This window comes from Calidris pugnax, unplaced genomic scaffold, assembly GCF_001431845.1.
Source record: "Calidris pugnax isolate Ruff unplaced genomic scaffold, ASM143184v1 scaffold38, whole genome shotgun sequence".
In the NCBI taxonomy this organism is placed as follows: domain Eukaryota; kingdom Metazoa; phylum Chordata; class Aves; order Charadriiformes; family Scolopacidae; genus Calidris; species Calidris pugnax.
In genome coordinates this window covers 9970023-9989117 of record NW_015090995.1, presented here as the reverse complement: position 1 = coordinate 9989117, position 19095 = coordinate 9970023, and the positions used below count along the sequence as shown (strand labels likewise).

General features: G+C 43.1%; 2 protein-coding genes across 4 annotated transcripts in view; one reads left to right on the top strand and one right to left on the bottom strand.

The window, feature by feature from the left end:
- Positions 1–6601, top strand: part of TENM1 (teneurin transmembrane protein 1) — a 344428-nt gene extending 337827 nt beyond the window's left edge. For all 3 annotated transcript variants that reach the window (XM_014955291.1, XM_014955289.1, XM_014955290.1), the window contains one exon: positions 1385–6601. In XM_014955291.1, the coding sequence (XP_014810777.1) occupies positions 1385–2143 (759 nt within the window). In that variant the 3' untranslated portion in view covers positions 2144–6601. The remainder of the gene's footprint in view (positions 1–1384) is intronic.
- Positions 6602–9767: 3166 nt separating this feature from the next.
- On the bottom strand, positions 9768–17657 carry LOC106895490 (SH2 domain-containing protein 1A-like). Its single transcript, XM_014954922.1, has 5 exons — positions 17643–17657; positions 14177–14283; positions 13055–13118; positions 10090–10216; positions 9768–9988 (listed from the first exon to the last, which is right to left on the bottom strand). The coding sequence occupies exons 1-5, from the start codon at positions 17655–17657 to the stop codon at positions 9948–9950; spliced, it is 354 nt and encodes a 117-aa protein (XP_014810408.1). The 3' UTR covers positions 9768–9947.
- Between the last annotated feature and the right edge of the window lie 1438 nt (positions 17658–19095).

Sequence of the window (19095 nt, the reverse complement as noted above, 5' to 3'; positions counted from 1 at the left end):
TGACTGTATCTTTCAACATAATAGGCAGCAAATGGTCTAACAATGCTAGAAACTTTAATGTTGTCACATTAGGTACAGGCATCAGAGCAGAGGAGAGTTTTAAGGAGAAGCTTTTAGGAACACAGTGAAGAAACTTTGTAGCTGTTTACAGTGAAACCATCCAAATTTGAAGGGCAGGATAGGCAAAAGGATAAAGGTATTTGTCTGAAAACTGAAAAAGCTACAAAAAAATATGTGGAAATAAAAAATTAAAAGCACAAATTTTCATATTTGTTAGAAAAGATGCCACAAGAGATGCAAAGTCACTGAGGGTATAAACAGCTTTACAAGTCTGTACATCTGTATAATTATTGTGGGAAACCAGAAATGTTGCTATGGATTTGTAGGGGAATTAGTAGAACTCAACCTTGCTCCAGGGCTTATTTTCAGCAAAGAGCCATGCAGCAGCTATCAGGGTCTAGCGATCAATGTAACTGCAACAGGACCAACTACCGATATTCTGAGCAGGTGTTCATGTTTTGCATTTGACCATACGAGCATCTGTTAACAAGAAATATGGTTTTGCAGAGGTGAGAGAGAAAAGATGCCTTTTCTCTAATGTAGTCAGGAAAAGGAAGTATAAAGTGTTGCGAGTTCATGTTAGTAGAATTTAACATGCTTTTTTTCCCATGCACAAATTACTGCACAAAGTGCAGAGGGCTGGAGGGTCAGAGCTTGTTCCAGGTGTAGGGGCATGTCCATGTAAAATTGTCACTGAGATATTAAGCTATTGCAAAGGAACAGAAAAAGCTTAGTGACCGGTATAGGGATAAAAGACAAATAGATGGTTGGAGTAAGGGATTTTTAGCCTCGATGGGGAGCAAGATCTGCAGATCTGGTGTACATGCATGTTTTCTATTGTTCTAGTGTGTTGAGACCTTCACGGCCTGCTTTTCTTAAAGAATGAACTATAAAAGCTGTTATTGCTGTTTTGCAGAAGACATAATTAGGTGCACAGAGACTAAGCATAGAATCACGTGAGAGAGTACTGCTTTGAGTTCAGGTTTCCCTATGCCTAGGAGTCAGAAGACCAGTCATGTTGAGTAACAACTCAAAGAGGAGAGGAAGAAAAGACTGGAAGAATAAATATGAGAATAGCATTTGTGATAAACATATTTTCCATTTGTTTTCTAGAAACTAAAGAGTCCAAGAGACAGAAAGGAATACCTTAGGCCATTAGAAAGCCTGTGCGTATACCCAGGGTCCGTAGATGTGCACGATGTTTTACAAACAAATTGAAGATCCATTCTAAGCTATTTCTTAATTGCTTAGTAGGGAGTGTGAGACACTATAATGAACTGCAAGATGCCTCTCGTGCCAACTTTATTGGTATTTTCTTTTCCAGACTATCCTTGGTATTCAGTGTGAGCTACAAAAGCAACTCCGAAACTTTATCTCCTTGGATCAACTTCCTATGACTCCCAGGTACAGTGATGGCAAGTGCTATGAGGGACTGAAGCAACCAAGATTTGCAGCTATTCCTTCAGTATTCGGAAAAGGCATCAAATTCGCTATAAAGGATGGTATAGTGACAGCTGACATTATAGGCGTGGCTAACGAGGACAGCCGGCGCATTGCTGCCATCCTCAACAACGCTCACTATCTGGAGAACCTGCATTTCACCATAGACGGCCGAGACACACATTACTTCATCAAGCTGGGGTCTTTGGAAGAAGATTTGACCCTAATCGGCAACACCGGAGGCCGACGCATCTTGGAGAACGGCGTCAACGTCACGGTGTCACAGATGACTTCTGTGATCAACGGGAGGACTAGACGCTTTGCTGACATCCAGCTCCAGCACGGCGCGCTGTGCTTTAATGTTCGGTATGGAACAACAGTGGAAGAAGAGAAGAACCATGTCTTAGAGATAGCCAGGCAGAGAGCCGTGGCTCAGGCCTGGACTAAGGAGCAGAGACGGCTGCAGGAAGGGGAAGAAGGTATTAGGGCATGGACAGATGGAGAGAAACAGCAGCTTTTAAGCACTGGGCGGGTACAAGGCTACGATGGATATTTTGTTTTATCAGTAGAGCAGTATCTCGAACTTTCTGACAGTGCCAATAATATTCACTTTATGAGACAGAGTGAAATAGGCAGAAGGTAACAAAGAAAATCTCTGCCTTTGCGTCACCAAAGACTGCCTGTTTTTAAACGTAAAATGGTTTATTGTATTGGTTTTTCTAGATCAGAACTCTGTATATATAAATATAGAGGAAAAAACATATCCAACTGCCTTTAAATGTGACAGAAGATGGTATTTTAATATTGTTCGTTTAACTCTTTGAGAGATGACAGTGACGATTTTTAGTTCTTGTGTGGCAGTATTCAAAAATTTCAGAAGCAGAGTCCTGACAGCTGAGCAGCGCGACCTGCACGCGAGGTGCCTGGGGTGACACCGCACATCCCTGCGGGGTAGGGGAGAGCGCAGCATGCTCTGCCTTCTTCTAAAGAAACACGACTTTTTTGTTGTTGTTGATTTAATAGTTCACCAATTATTTACAAGGTTACAGAGCCTGAGTCTGCAACCCGTGTTTACTGGGTAGTTTTTATCCCAGTGTTATTTCCCATAAGTTCAAGGGATTGCGTGCGGAAACCAGACCGTGTGTGGAAACTTCATAGCTGCTCACCAACCCCGTGCATGTCATTCCTCACAGCTATGATCTGAGGGATTCTCTGAGCTGGGACACCCGACTTGTGTTGGATACAGTATGTAAAAGGCTGTCCCATATGGCCTTTAGCTTTGCTCAGCCGTAGCCACCTCTCACCTCTTGTAGCCACCCAGTGACAAACGCCACATTGCATCTCCTTTTGGATATGGGGGCTTCTCTCCCAAGGTTCCCCTCGGCACTGGGTTATACTGGGACTCAGCAGCATGTGTAGAGCTGCTGACCTTCCTGGCAGAGGGGTGCAGGATAGCACTGCACTGCTGGGCTTCAGCCAGGCCTTGGGGTGGCCAAAGAAGGGCTTTGTGAGCACTGCAGTCAGCAGGAGTCTTTCCACTGGTATCAGTGTGCTCCAGATTGGGCTTTAACTCAGTGGTTTTGGGGCAAGCCTTGTTCCCCAACTGGTAGAGCCCACACAGTGCAGTGACAACAAGCCGTGCAGGATCAGTCCTGTCGTAGTCATTGGGCCAGGACTCGTCTTTTCACAGATCATTAGGAAATTGCAGTGTTGTTGGGTTTAGACATCGCGTTCTTTTCATCTCAAATTAATAATCCTGTTGTATTACTCATTTTTTCCAGTCTGAAGATTGCTGGGTTGCGAGTTGATGAACCTAAGTGTGGATAGTAAATATGTTGATAAACGTAGAACATTTCGGGGATGACTCTTCACTTTTCAGCTCAATATCTAGAGCACATAGAAAAGCATTATATTGCATGGGCAGAAATTTTTATTTCCCAAGGTATCATGCGCTGCTGGCACAGTTATTTCATGGCAGAGTAGGTGATCCTTCTTTCAGCTTGTCATTTCTAAAAGACCTGATTATGGGGAGGGGAGGGAGGGCACACAGGGAGGGAGGGACAAGTAAGCAGATTTCCTTTACTGACTTTCGGAGGGAGCTAGAAGTCTTGTTATAGAGCCTGTGTATCCGTAACAGTGATGTTATTGCACATTTCTTTCAAAACAGACATAGTAAATATATTGAAACAATTTCTGCTCATATTTACGAAAGCCAACAAAGGGCTTTCTTTGTCTTTCTTCCTTTCTTTCCAGTTTTCTTTTTTTCCCTTGTTTTTGGGCAAGTGGAGCAGACTGTACCAAAGTTAGAGATGAGCCTGAACTGCCACCTGGGACCAGAACCCCCCGGGGGTTTGGACTCGGGTCTCAGCCTCACACCATTAGCATCTCTTTCCAGACTCCTTCCGCTCCCCCGGGAGCCAGTGCAGCTTTGGGGGTGCAGGGTCAGGCTGAGCGAGAGCCTGGCCCCTCAAACCACCCTCTACTCCCCAGACAGAGGGAACTGTGGACCAAAATCTGCACATACACATTTTGATCGGGCTCATCATTAACTAATGTACAGAATTGGGAGCTGACAACGTCCAGGTTTGACAGCTCTGATTTCTGTAATTTTCCATACAATCACGGAGAATTTGAATACCTCCACACCAGCCTAAAAATGGACCTTCAAATCCTTGAGCCTCTAATATGCTTTTAATCAATGGAACAATAATTTATGAATTGTATATAGAGAGTGCATTCATAAATGTGATGATGTATTTTATCACTGATCCAAGATGTCAATATTAGAGTCTATTTTACTTATATTTTAAGCGATTATACTTTTTTGCAATTCACTAATGAGGTATCATTCTCAAACTGCTTTAAATATCCATTATAAACAAATATTTGAAGCTATTAGAATTACCTTGAACTGTGCATTTCTAGTATGTAATACATATTTAGTTAGCTTGTGCCTTTAGTTTCTTAAAGTTATATTTGTATTATATGCAGGAAATGCACTTTGTATTACCTACAGCTGTGGTTTTTAATACTGCCTTGATTACTGTTGTTCTCATATTATGCCAAAAGGTCAAAGAGTGAAATGTGTTACAAGTTTGTCTCTGAAAGTTGATTTGGCATTTTCCCAGTTCCTGGGTGCAGTCTAAAATACATTTTTGAACAATATTTATTATGAGAATGTGGATGTATAAAGAATCACGTGACTTTTCATGGCCCATATACAAAAGAAAAAAAAATGCTTTCATCGTAACAGTTTCAGAAGTTTAGGAAACTGTATAAAAATGTTGAGTGTTGAGATAACAGTGCTAAAGAAACAAGTTATTACTGAAAGAGCACTGGAGACTGAAGTTGTAGCTACACATGGGCCAGCCAGCAGTGATTCGTGAAAACAAATAGCTTTGGACCATCTTGTTCATGAGAAACCTCAGATGGAGGCAGGGAATATTTCAGTCTCCATTTTTTTTTCCTAGTAGTTAGACCAATTTCTCAGTGTCGTTTTTTGTAGGTTTTCCCTTTTTTTCTTTTTTTGTTTTTTTTTTTTTGCACTATAGCCTAGAGACCCAAATGAGAAAAATAATGGCATGGAAATTTTTACTGTTATTTAGATCAGATAATTTGATGCTAGCATTCTGCACTGCAAACCAGATTCAGAAAGTGGAAAAAAATAAAATAATATTATGAAATAAAAATAAAATAAGATAAAATAAAATAAAATAAAATAAAAGCCACTATTGCACACTATCCTGTAGCAAAGTATCTACCATAAGAAACACGTGCTATTTTTTTTATGACAGCCAAACAAATAGTGTGTACAAGTAATGTTTCCTTTGCTTTCATATTTATTTAGCAAATCTAGAACATTTCAAAGGTATAAATATATATATATAGATATCTATGTAGAACATAGCCAAATAAATATATATGAACTGGTCAATGTGCATCTCGGTATACACGTCCTAGCTGTTTGGTTTGGGCCCTTCAACGTCCTGTTGGACACTAGCTGGGTAGACGTGGCCTCCCGTTGTGGCCACGAGCGGTTCCGCAGTGCTGGCCCCGGCCCTGCACCCCCTTGCCCGCCGAGCTCCCGCTCCACCGGCAGCTGGGGCTGGGGTCACAGAGCCATGGTGATGGGCACTGCTGGCAGTTCTGGAGGTACGGTTCTAAAGGTGAAAGGGGTTTAGGCAGAGAAGCTCCTCTTTCAGCCCGAGGGAGACGAGCTGGGCAGAGCCCGGGCAGGGCGTTCGCTTGCGCGGGGGCATTTGCCGTAGCGCGGCCGATCCAACGCGGTGACACTCAGATCAGGCTGCCGCCGACAGCCATAAGGGTTTTCCCTTTCAAATGCTGACTGTTATTTAAACCTCTCCTTGACACAAAACATTACCAGGTCGAAAGCACCCTGACTGCCAGAGAAATCGCTTCTCGGCAGAAACTGGGAATGGTGGAGTCGGACTCGCTGTGGATTTGTCCGGGCATTTGTCACCTGCCATTATTTGTCTAAGGAAACGTGTTTGACAATTTCCAGTTTTTCCTTAGATCTCGTGGTGGACTTTAGCCTTTTAATAAATGTTAGTATATCAGATCGTGTCCTTGACAGTATTTTACTTGTATGAACCATGATAAAACATTAAAGTCTTCATACTCTTCAGGCAGAAGTGTCAATAAGCGAGAAAGAGAAGCATAGCATATGATATATGTCAAAGTAATGTTCCTTTTTAGCTTTCTCATCAACAGTAAAAATGTTTACAATGTATGCCAAGATCTTCAGTTTCTGTCTAACGCCAGTTAAAGGTTCTGATCTTACAGAAATTGTGTTATAACGGCCTCAGCCTCATTGCTAGGAAACAATAGATCCCAATTTTTTTATTCCTGCTCTAACTCCTGTGCTGAATAGTGACTGGATACTGTACAGGTTTATGTTATATGGCTGCAGTTAAATGGTCTGATGCATTTTGCTCTGGGTTTCAGGCCAGAAGCATGCATTTTCTACAAGAACATCCCAGCAACACGCTGTAAATATTGAAAGTTAATATATTATGTGTCGATATTTGAAAAAGAAAGTACTTTGACTATTTCATTTTTTAAAAATAAAGGTGCAAACTGATGGTGTGTGATGTTGTCTTTGTTTACAACCCTGTATTTGGGATATTCATGTCAGTAAAGGGTACTTCCATGCAACTAAATAAGGGCTTCAGAAAATATTGGTTGATTCAAAAGCTGGGGGTCCGGGGGCTGCTAGCAAGATTTCATTTTACTTCTGATTTGCCAAAGTCCGTGCCTATAACTGCAGGTTTCACTGCAGGTGAAATCACAGGCAATTTCTGTGTGCAGGTTATTACATCTCATCAGAATAAACGGGAGAGCGAAAAAAATTCTGCTAAATGACTTTGCACTCCTGAGAACTGAGTGGGTGAAGTCAAGGGTGGTGGTAGGAGATGGAGAGCAGAGTGCAAGTACCTGTGCGTCCTGTAGAGCTGCCTCAAATAGATGATGATGAATGACTGTGTGTATCAAAAAGATGCTTGTGAGAAAAATAAAAAGCCCAGCGCATGCAGCAGAGAGGAGGAGATGGTGAACCAGAGGGGCGGAAGGAGTGTTTAAGGCTAAAGGAAAGGTTATGTGGTGAAAACCAGATCGGAGCAGCTGGGCTGGGCAATAACCCAGTGTGAGGGCTGAGGCTGCAAGAGCTATGCTGGATGGATAAAAGGGAAGCGAAGGGATGCTCTAGTAGAAGCGGGAAGAAAACCAGCCTGGGAGATGGTATTGATTTAGTGCTGCAGGTCTGTCGCAGCCGGGGAGTAGTGCGTGCTTGGTGGAGGCAAAACCAGAGCTGTAGCAGGGTTAGCTGCTGCAGAGGAGCTGCACTGCCCTTTCTGGGGAGAAGGCAGAGAAGGGAGGGCCGAGGCAAGAGGCACAGAGTCCTCGCCATGAGCTGCAAAATCAGCTGTCAGAGCTGGGGGTGCAGCACCCAGGGGAAGGGGAGACTTGGGGGGTGAGGGGGGTGGGTCATGGCAGAGCAACCGCAGCCGCAAGAGGCTGCAGCCCAGCAGCCTGGGGTGGTGGGAAGGAAGAAGCAGATGAAACAAGCATTACCTGGGAAATCATACCCACAAAATGTGGTTGCTGCTCTCTAAAAGCATCTGTAGCTCTTCACACCTAAGTCAATGCATGAAATCTATGTAATTTCCATATTGCCGTTCCCAAAGCCAAACACCGACTCTTTGTCCCCCAGGTACCATGAGCGTCTCTCTCTGTTTCCAACTTGTTTAAGCCTACAGCAATTCCAGGCCCTTGGGTACCCAAAAGAAACAACACAAACAAGCTTCTGTCTTAATAATTTACATCAGAAACTGAAACAACATTCTCAGCTTAAAAAAAAAAAAGGCATCTTCTGGCCCATTTTATGTATTTTTTAAGAAGAGCAATGCACTTCTGGAGTCAACCACAGTCAAACCAGTTATCCTCAGCTCACTGCCCTGCAGAGCAGATGAGCGGCTGCTGCTCTTGTGCCACAGGCTTTGCACAAGCAGCACTGACAGCCTCTGCCTGAGGTCAATAGGACATTTCTATAGGAAACAGCCCTTGGGCAAAATGGTTCCCAATGGTCCTCCACGGTGCAATCATACGCCACGGACCATTTCCAAGCACACCCTTTTCTGCTCCCGGGAGAAGTCATGTAAACCAGGAGTTTAGACCCAGCACTTAGAGAGCAGAAGGGCTCTGCGGGGAAGCCCGGGGGCACACAGGCTCCCTGCCAGCACCCAGCAGGTCTCCTGGCTTGGGGGGAGGATGGTTTGCAGGAGCACGAAGCCAGAGAGGAGCGACCAAGGAGCAGGCACGCAGCAAGCCAGGAAACCTTTAAGGCACAGAGGAGGAGGGAATGGTTTGATGGGCACAAGTGACAGCAAGGCAGCTGGTGCTGCGGGTGCCGCACTCGGTGCTGGTGGGGGGCAGCTGAGCACCTCCATGGCTGGCATTTGCTGCATTATGTAACGATTGGGAAAAAAAAAAAAAAAGCATGTAAATATTTTATTAAAGAGTAAGTCATGCTGGATCTGCTACTGTATGGCACTGAATTAAGATAATACCTTTTGTTTCAACCAAAAAGCAATTGTAACAAGGAGGCACACATGCAAACACTGAGTAAAATATGATGTGACTAGCAGGGAAAGGCAGAACATTTCACCACAAATAAAATTTGGCCACTATTTAGGCTGAAACTGAGTAATGAACTGAAATCATCTCACCTTTGCAACTGTATTGCTCCCGGGTCTCTGTCACGACGGGGAAAACCTTCCAGCCTTATCAAATGCTGCTTGGCACAGCGTAACCTTGCTGAATCCCACACCTGCAGCACGTTGAGCTCTGTCACATCCAGCTTGCCTTTAGTGAGGTCACAACAAGGCAGGATCCAGGAGACCAAAAATTAAGTAGGTTAAGGGTGGAGGGGTTTTTAACACACTGTTGAAGGAGGATACATGCAGGATATGTACCCCTGTGTAGGTACCCTGTATGAAGATACAAATATGCACTGGGACCCTTGCAGGGAGGTGGCTGCTGCCTCGAGAGCCATCACCAGCCCCAAGGAGCTGCGGTGACTCTCACTCTGCTGCTGAGCCATGGCTTGGCCGTGTTGGGTGGAATTTGTTCTGGTTTGTTCTCCCAACACTGTAGCCTGGTGTTTCTGGAAAATGCCTCTTCACTTCTTAGGAAACATACAGAAGAAGTTGGAAGTATAGGCACAAGATATTTAGCCAGAGCAACCCAAAGGTGGCCATACAGTGTTTAAGAGTTCTGCACTTCATTGGTTGTTCTCTGCTACTTTGTGCATTGCTTAAGCTTTTGCTTGTTTGTGCAAACCACAAAGTTTGTACATTCAGGCAGTGGTGGCCAGTTCTGCTGAGTCACAGGGCAGAGCACCTGGTGTGCTGATGTTAGCAGGCATCTTCATGGTGCCACTTCTGTAATAGCTTTAAGAACTGTATGAATGACAGACACACCACCCACCAAGGCAAAGACACTTCAAAGTAAGCAATTTTCTGAAGACTATAAAAGGGGACTTGCCCAGTTCTGCATAAATACCAACTACAACAAAGCGAGTCCAAAGTTAAGTAATGTAAAATTAGTAACTAATTATTAATTAGGAACTAATGTGGAAGTGAAAAATATTTTCTATTTGAGAGTACAAAGAGAAAACAAAGGCATTACACTATTTAGTAGTTGATATTTTTTATCTTAGAAAACTAAAAAAAACCAACCTTAATTCAAAACATTCTGAAACTTAAAACTTCTAAATTTTGAGCCAGAAATTCTATGAAATACACATTTCTGCAAATGTTACAAGAAAACTCATGGAGTTGTATAAACTAGCATATAAGTCATTCTGTTCTAGAGTGTGGACTAGAGGAGACATTGGAAGATATGGTTATGTCACACTTGGGGACATGTCTTCATGATGGCTGCAGGTGGAAGTCATGGCCTTCATTTCTCCCTGAGAAAAATAAAGATGCAAAAAAGTCTAAGACCTCCATCCTCACCTCCTTGGAGGGCTCTGCTCAGCTGCAGCCAAGGCTCCCTCCTCCCCGTGAATACCTGGGGCTTTCGCATGGTTGATGACCGGGTGCTTCAAGGGCGTTATGATGCCTTGGTTGGGTTTCTGGAAGGCCGAAATGAGGTTGTGCATTTTCCGAAAGAGCCTCCGGTGGACTCCAGGCGCTGTCTGCAAAACCAAAGGGTGAGAGGTGAGAGGGGATGCTGGGTGGTGAAAGTCTCTGCCGCACACTGGGCACTGGCACAGAAGTCTTGCCCTCAGAAATGTACACACCTCCCAGGGGAGGAGCCATCCCTGCACTTAGACCACCTGATGTGGCAACCTAAAATGAGTCAATGAGCCTTACTGCTCTCCTCCTCCCCACCAGGGCATCACAGCCTCCCTGCATTAAGACTGGTTTCCAGCAGTGTGGTGCTATAAGGCTGGAAGAGGGACAATTTCTTAATCACTACAAGAAAAACCCAGAGCCTCCCATACTTATTAGGCAAATTCCCAAGTGATCTTTCACTATTTCTGACCCTGATTTATTGCAGCCAGTGTTTTAACCTCCAGCCTGGGGTTTATCAGTGAGACACTTCCAGCCTGGAAATACTAGTGAGGCAATCTAGGGAGTTACCTGGCATTTACTGGGGACGGGAAGTCCTTACACCGCTACATTCAGGCATGGACACAGCCGCTTTGCAAACCTTTCTCTGAGCATTCAAACCAGTAGGCTTACATCTTGATTCAGTATTCCTGTCTGTCTCTTGAACAAAGGCAGCAGCAAAATGTTACCAAATTATTAAAAGGGGGAGGTTTTCTATCTTTCTATGTTAGTATCTTTTCAAACACTGAAATGAAATTGTGTCTGCTTTTAATTAAAAATCCAGCACTTCTTTTAAATCCTTTGGGGCATTCTTGAAATAACTCCTCCCCACCAAAGACATGGGAGGACAAGTATAGGTCATGCTGGACCCGAGGGACACTGCTCTCACCCAGCAGTCATGGGCTAAATCCTGCCTCATTGGCACCAGCTGGGGGCTTCACACTGGCTGGGATTTTACCAGTACTGTTTTGATTTCCTGCCTCATCCTTGAAAGATGGGCAAGACCTGAGCTTGATCAGAGACTAAACAGCCACAGGGAAGGAAGCAGAGACAGGAAAGCACCAGCTGCAGCCTATTTTGTCCTTGGAGGTACATTTCATGGGGATAAGTTTGATTTAGGCTGCTGTTTCTAGCAGCTGAGTCTTAGCAACACTTACTTAAAAGTTTCTGTTTGCTTAAGGGAAGGGTGGGTATCATGGTTCTGTAGCTAGCACCTGTTCCTGCAGAGGATGTATTGAGAGTTCTGGGCTTTCAGGACACCTACACTGAAATAAATATAAGGCTTGCCAAAAATACAGTGGAGGTGATGGAGGATGAGTTGTCGCAGTTCTGTATAATACCAGCAGGCTCCTGGCAGAACTGTGGCTCCATGGAGAAAGGAGCCCATGCTGGAGCAGGTTTGCTGGCAGGACTTATGACCTTGTGGGGGACTCACACTGGAGCAGTCTATTCCTGAAGGACTGAACCCTGTGGAAGGGACCCAGACTTGAGCAGTTCATGAAGAACAGCAGCATGTGGGAAGGACTGATGTTGGAGAAGTTCATGGAGGACTGTCTCCTTTGGAAGGGACCCCACACTGGAGAGGGTGCAGAGCATGAGTCCTCCCCTGAGGAGGAAGGAGCGGCAGAGACAACATGTGACAAACTGACCACAACCCCCATTCCCCATCCCTCCGCTCCACTTGCGGGGAGGAGATAGAGAAATCATGAGTGAAGTTGAGCCCAGGAAGAAAGGAGGGGTGTAGGGAAGGTGTTTTAAGATTTGGTGGGTTTTCTTATTAACCTACTCTGATTTGATTGTCAATAAATTAAATCAATTTCCCTGAGACGAGTCTGTTTTACCCATGATGGTAATTGCTGCGTGATCTCCCTGTTGTTATCTTTCTCCTCCTGTCCAGTTAAGAAAGGGAGTAATAAAGCGGCTTTGGTGGGCACCTGGTGTCCAGCCAGGGTGAACCCACCACACCCAGCATCCCTCCTGAGACACGAGTGCTCACCCTGGCATGCTGAGTGCATGACCACCCCCACCCCATCCCAAAAACCCTTCTGCTTGGGCAGTGCAAATCTACCGGGTGCTCCTGATGCCTTACAGGAACGAATGAGCAAATTCTTCCTGGGTACCATTCCCAAGGGTGACATCGATAATTATTTACTCCACAGTAACATGAGTCACTTTTACTCCCCCATCTGCTTCTCAGTAACCCCAGGAATCAGTCTTGTCTTCCAGAGCACTTCTGTTATAATAATGGCCATGGAATTATGCCTGTCTAGGAATTATTTAATATTTGTAATCAGCGCTCATTACTGTGCAAACAGAAAGCTAATTGTAAACTAATACACAGAGTACATCCAAAGAACAAGACTTGCATAAAAGAAACACAGGTTAACATTCCAATTCCACCAACCCAAACAATTGTCTGTGTTGCAAATGGTGTCATTCTACACTTGAATTACCAGGTTCTTATCATATGGGAGAAAATACATTTTGTATCAAGTTTAGGCTACCCTATATATGTTTTGCAGTAATGATGAATTAATCTGGAGATAAATTAACTTTAAAACACTGTAGATATTGAAAATAATTTCCTTAAATATTCCAACATTAATGGTATGTGGGATAGAAGGGAACTGATTGTGCTTGTCAAATTACAAAAACACAAATTTTTTGCCATTTAAAATGATGCAAAATAATGCACTATTGCATTATGCAACACCTGAAATGTAACAGGGAATTAATTTATGAGTTCAAGACTGTCAGAAGTGGCACCAAGACATCCTAGTAATGGGTGCACTCAAGATCGATTACCTTCGATGAAAATCAGATGATGCAGAAACATGAATAATTTGAATATATTTCATTAAATCAATATGAACATCAAAAAGGATGCAGAAATTTTCAGAAGAGAAAGGAGAAATACACACCTCAGCACTCCAGGACCCAGATTCTGTCTTGGACACTCTGTAGGTATAAACGTAACCCTGATGCCTGTGGAAAAAAAAAAAAAATCAACAGGTATTTACTACTCATTTCTACTGACAGGTTTCACAAGAGGCACACTCTGTCAGTTTATCTGTTAACCCTTCTTTAAAAATAAATTCATCCATAAAAGCTCTAGGTGGATAAAAAAACTTAGACAGAGTTCAACCTACTGGGTTCTTCTGGGTGAGAGGGATTGGTCTGACTTAGATCTAGTTTGGCAGTATTCAGTTATTCTAAGTTAATGACGTTGCTTTCATTCCTGCCTCAGCATTTTTAATTTTTTTTTTTCAATGACCTCCTTTTACTGACACACACCAGACATATTTTCCCTGGAAAAAGTGAAGGTGTATTATTAGCAGAAATCATTACTGTATTGTGATTGATTTAAATGCAGATCTTCCCAGAAGCAATAGCACGAATATAATTTGTTTGGAAAGCTACACCCACAAAAGCAAGGTAAATTATTCTTTGCCTTGCCCAAACATTCCTAATTACATAATCACAGAATCTTCAAATACTGATAAAGAAGACTTATAAGAACACAGAATTTTCCTTCTTTTTAAATCTCATTTGAGTCTTTCAAGAATAAGGAGTCACACATTAATAACACAAGACACACTCATGTCCAGAGTCAGTCTTACTTCTCTTACAAATCCAACACAATGAGTGATTTACATGGTAGATGATTATATCGATATCTAAAAATTTAACTCAGAAGCAGAGACAATTGAGAGTAGTTACCTGTGTGCAACATTAGTTTAGATGGTATCAGATGGGAAAGATTGTATTTCATACTACATAGATTTACATGAATACACACCAAGATTTTAGGGACTATTCCCTATTTCAGCATCAATTCTTATTCTTAAGAAAGCAGAAAAATACTCTATTTCTTTACAATTATACATGGTATTATAGCAGTTACCACAAAATAGCAGAAACCATCAATGACACAGATACCGTATGATTGCAATTACTTACGCTCTGTGTCATGGTTCCTGGATAAATTCTTGTTAAAAAGTCATTACAGCAACCTTTGCAAAGCGGTGTCTGATATAATTTACCCAAGTAGGAAGTTGTTAACAGTTGTCACGCTGCTACAACCCCACGAAGTGGGAGCAAAAATGCTTGTTGTGATTTGTGAGCTCTCCACCCCACCACTCGACTCCCACTGTGATTAAATATAGAGGCAGAAGACACAGAGCCATTCCCTCCCGTTGGGGCTGCGGTAGGGACAAACTCTCTGTGCAGCAGCTGAGACACTGCCCTCCTCCTCGTGACAGGGAACGTGCCTGATGCAGCCCCACAAGCCCACCACTTCATCCACCTCTTTGTGTTAACCTAGGGAGTGTTTTCTCTAGAGACACGACTTTCCACCTGGCACTAGATGGACATGAAGAGTGGCCCGCCATGCTCACTTCATGGAAACCTAAGGGGGAAAAGAGCTGCTGTGACCCCACTTCTTCCCCCAGCAAGCTCAACTGCTGCAGTCCATCAGGGATTTGGACGGGCCCAGAGAGGGCCCTCAGGAAGAGGTCTGAGCAACCTGCTGTGGCTGCGGGAGGAGGGAAGGACATGGAAGGACAACACTGTTCTCCTGTCCTTGCCATGCAGTGTTTGAGGACATGGCTCAAGTCCGGTTGCTTAAAAAACCCATCCCGCTAAGCTACCAGATATGTTCATGTTCAGGGAGTCTAATTATCTTCCATTAGGGCCCTTGGACAATCTTGTACCATCACATCCTTTCTTAAAACCTCTGAGACCCGTTCCTGTATTGTCAGCTTTTCATGAGTAGCTGATGTTCACACTAATCTTTTGTTTTAGAAATCACAAGGGGCTTTCCTGCACCTATGTATTTAACAGGCAAGCCAATATATGGTTACTGAAACCAGGATTTTACAGGCCATAGTGTACTGGGAAACACCAGAGAGGTCCTGGCATTTTGTCCCATCTCTTTGAAGTGGGTATTTGACTGTTCCCACAGTGATTTTTTTTCAAGCCTCAAAACCAACAGAATCAGCAAGTAAAAATCTAAAACTCACTCTCTGGCCTCCCGTTTTTAATAATACACTGTGCATATTACCCATGCTTGATCTTGATTGTCCCAAAGCATTCCAACTGCTTCAATCTCTTTAAAATCTGATTTTTCCACAAATAGCTCAGTTGTCCGGAAAGCTACCATCTGTTGTTTCTTTCATTATTTCCTCTATCTAAGAGATTGCATGACTTGAAGTGTTTGAGGGACTGGGGTGCTGCCCTGACTCTGAAATGTCTGATGGGCTTCAGCACTCTGCCAAAAGGGTTTACTAAGCTGGACAAATTGAAAAATAGAGGTCAGATAAAGTAATATTCAGGGCCAAAGCAGGGTGAGGTATAAAATAGACACCTATCCTGCATTTTTCAAAAAATTGCACTGTAATGTATTCAACCAAGCCCAGAGAAAGCACAAAGGATACAAAGATTAAAATCCCACAAGATACAGAAAAAGGAACGAGAATTTGGGAACATAGATGCTTTGAGCACAGTGTGGAGAATGGGAGAAGTATGACATTACTATCACAGCCTTGCGAGGGACAAGTGAGCTCTCCACTCACCCGGAAAACGTAATATTTTTCCCAGAGGAGAAAAGAAAAGGCTGAAAGACCTGAAGATGTTCTCACTGTGCTTAAACTGAAAACCACAACATCATCATCTGTTGTGGGCTCTGAAGCTATCAGTAAACTCTGCCACTCTCTCTAGATGGGTGATGGCCCAGGACCACCTACTCTAAAGGAAATGCACAAAAGGGAGGAGGAGGCAGTTGGTAAGAAGGTGAACAGTTAGATCTTCCCATCTAACTACTTTCCATTGGGATCTTTGTTTCCATAAAACGAATTACAGCTCTTCTGATAGGTACCCCTCTAACGAATATGATCTTATCAAAACTTTCTGTTAAGCAGCAGCAGCTTACTTCATTACCACTTCAAAGTGCTTTTTACCTTCCATGTGCGAGTGACACGAGTTTGATGAGCCAAGATCTCTTTACTGCTACAGGGGCACAGCCTCCCATGAGAAAGATTTTTATGATTTAAACTACCCAACATTAACTGAGATGAGTGTGGACAGACCTAAGATCAAGGTGTTTTTCTTAAAACAAAAATGAAATACAAATATTAAAATTGAGTTTGTGCAGAACAGTACCTACCAAAGATGCAACACTGGGCAAAAGCAAGTGGTGAAGTGCATTTACTAGAGCTTAGGTCTCAGGAGAAGAGAAATTCCCCCAGCCACCATGAGGAAACAGCTCAGTTTTCTATATTTTACTATATGACAGAAAAAAGCTCCTAATGTGACACAATGTTCCAATATGTGGTGTGGCCACGTAACTAAAGCCAGACCCAAACATCGTGTGTCCTGGACGTTGTGCTAGTCACCTGCAGCCTCTCGTACAGCTTATGCTTTGAAGCCAAGTCCACCTGTTGAGATGCAGGGCAAGTCCACCACTCGGTGACCTAACTCCACCCTCTGCTGGACAAAATCAACAGGAGATGGACACATCACTGAGAGGATTTCAAAGAGCCCTCTTATGGTGACACTGGCGTACCAGCATAGCCTGCGGGAGGACCAGTTCTTGACACCCAGGCAAAAAAACCCAACAAAAGGCTCCCCCATCCCTTCATCTGTCCCAAGGTAGGCCACAAGCCTCAGTCACAATTGCAAAGGTCATCTGTCGTGCCAGTGACACTCAAGGGACAGGAGCGATCGTGAATTAACCGCTTGATGAATGAGGCCCTATAAATTTTTGATCAAAGGCAAAAAATGCAAAAATGCTGATGAGGGGAAGCAGAAAGCAGCTATTCCTTTAAATACAATATTGGATAGCACTTACAAAAGAGTGGTTTGGTCACCACTGATGATATTTTTATGTCATCTCACTTATTTTTTTCATCTCCATAAGAAAGGGTGTGTTATACCAGCTGGGAACTGCACTAGCGCTTTCTCTGTTGCAATACCATCACTGGGAAAACTTCGTCAAAGGAAAATCTAGAAAAAGTTACTACTACAGGAAACAGTCCACTTTAGAATATAGACTTTTTTTTTATAGCTAGATAATTCCTCCCAAAGAGCCACAAAGGCATTATTCACAGCTGACATATTGAGACAGCATCTGTCTACCTGTCCTCTCCACTCCTCCTGTTTCACTGTCATCGGACTTGTTAAAGCCGCATTTACTTTAACAGGTGAATAATTACAATCTTCTGCACCGTTGAAATAGCCAGAGGATATTAGCCGCATGCTGCAGATTAAAATTAAGCATGACATTTCAGCTGCATGGTGTATTTTAAAATAATTTCCAAATGTTTTGTATCTCAGTTGGGAAAATTTATTAAACTAATTTGTATTCATTTCTGGATCCAATGGAACAAATAAGAAAGGGAGAAAGACAGATACAGGGGAAAGCCATGTCAGCAATAAATGACATCAATTTCTTCCTCTCTACATAGCTTTCTCTTCTGATGTCTTTGCACTGTATCAATCAACTTTTCTTACCTGGTATGTCCGCATGCCGACCTTATGTTGGAATTTCACTTCAGAATATTGCTTAAGAACCAGAGAGCAGTGTGGCCTACAAACAGTGGTCCTGAGCATTATCTATTGCCCATACTCAGTTTCTTATAACTTTGCCACATTTCAGCCTTTCAGCCTGAGATTTTTCTTCTTAGATTTTTGCCTCAACCTTATTTAGGGAGAATGCAGAGATGCCAGAAAAGGGAACATATTAGGCAAAACAATATTTTTTTCCCACATTAAAAAAAAATAATCTGCCAATTCTCATGGGTCATGCCCAGTTTTCAGAGTAAGATGTAAGATTTGTTTAAAGGAAGGTATATCTCTTGCAGTTTCCAAGAGAAGACAGCCTTCTAGGCTGCAAGAGAGGCCCTCTCTAAAGGTTGTAGCTGTGCCATGCCTGGGCTGGCCTCACCATGGGTACAACTAAGCAGTGTCCATGATCCCAAGCAGCAAACGATGTATGTATGTTGCTTGGCCTACTTTAGCAGGGAAAAAAAACAGAAGGTAGTTTAGATGGGGTGTCTTTGAAAGGAGGATTGGGATTGAGTGGAATGGATGTGGAGGGAAAGAAAAGGAAACCCATGTCTATGTAAGGAAAGAGCAATGAAAATTGAACCCCTGGGAGAGAGCAAGGCTAAATAAGTAAGGAAGGGGATATGCAGAGGTGAAGCATGAGCAGGCTTGAACAGGGAGCACCAAAAAATGCTGGAGGGGTGAAAAAGCCAGGAATAGAAGGTGGGTGGCTTGGAAGCAAAAGGTGTATGAAGCAAGGAAACAGCCATCAGCAACACAAGCTAAGTCAGCAGGCTGTACAGAATGGCACTGGGTAGTCTCAAAATGCATTCCCATGCCCCTCACATTGGGAACCCAAAGCTAAAGGATACTGCGGACCTGAGCCTCCCATGTCACAGTTTCTCTCGTGTGAAATGGAATTAACAAACTCTTTATCTCACAAATTGAGATAATGCTTAGAAACCACTTAATGGTAGCTGCAAAAATAATGAAACAGTCAGTTCAACTATCCACTTACGCTTATTCCTTTTTCTTTCTTTTTCCTTTTTAATGGTTGTATTTCCGCTTGGTTTATTAATCACAGAAAGGCCAAAAATTCTTGTTAGTTCATGTAGGCGAAAATCCTATTTAAGCTTAGAGCTCCTGACTCTGCCCTGGAATTTGCATTTTCTAGTTGACAAGCAGCCTGGTTCCTGGCTTATTTTGGTCTCAGACATACAATCAAGGTACAGAAACTTAGCAATTACCACCCATCAGCTAACCCAAGCTGAACAAATAGTATTCACATTGAGATGATGCGCAAGATACAAGCTCTATGTCAGCAAGAATGAATAAAATAGTTTAAATCAGTGTTTACAACGTCTGAAAAGCCAAACACAGCTACTGTAGCTTAACTCACAGCAGCACTCTATACACACCC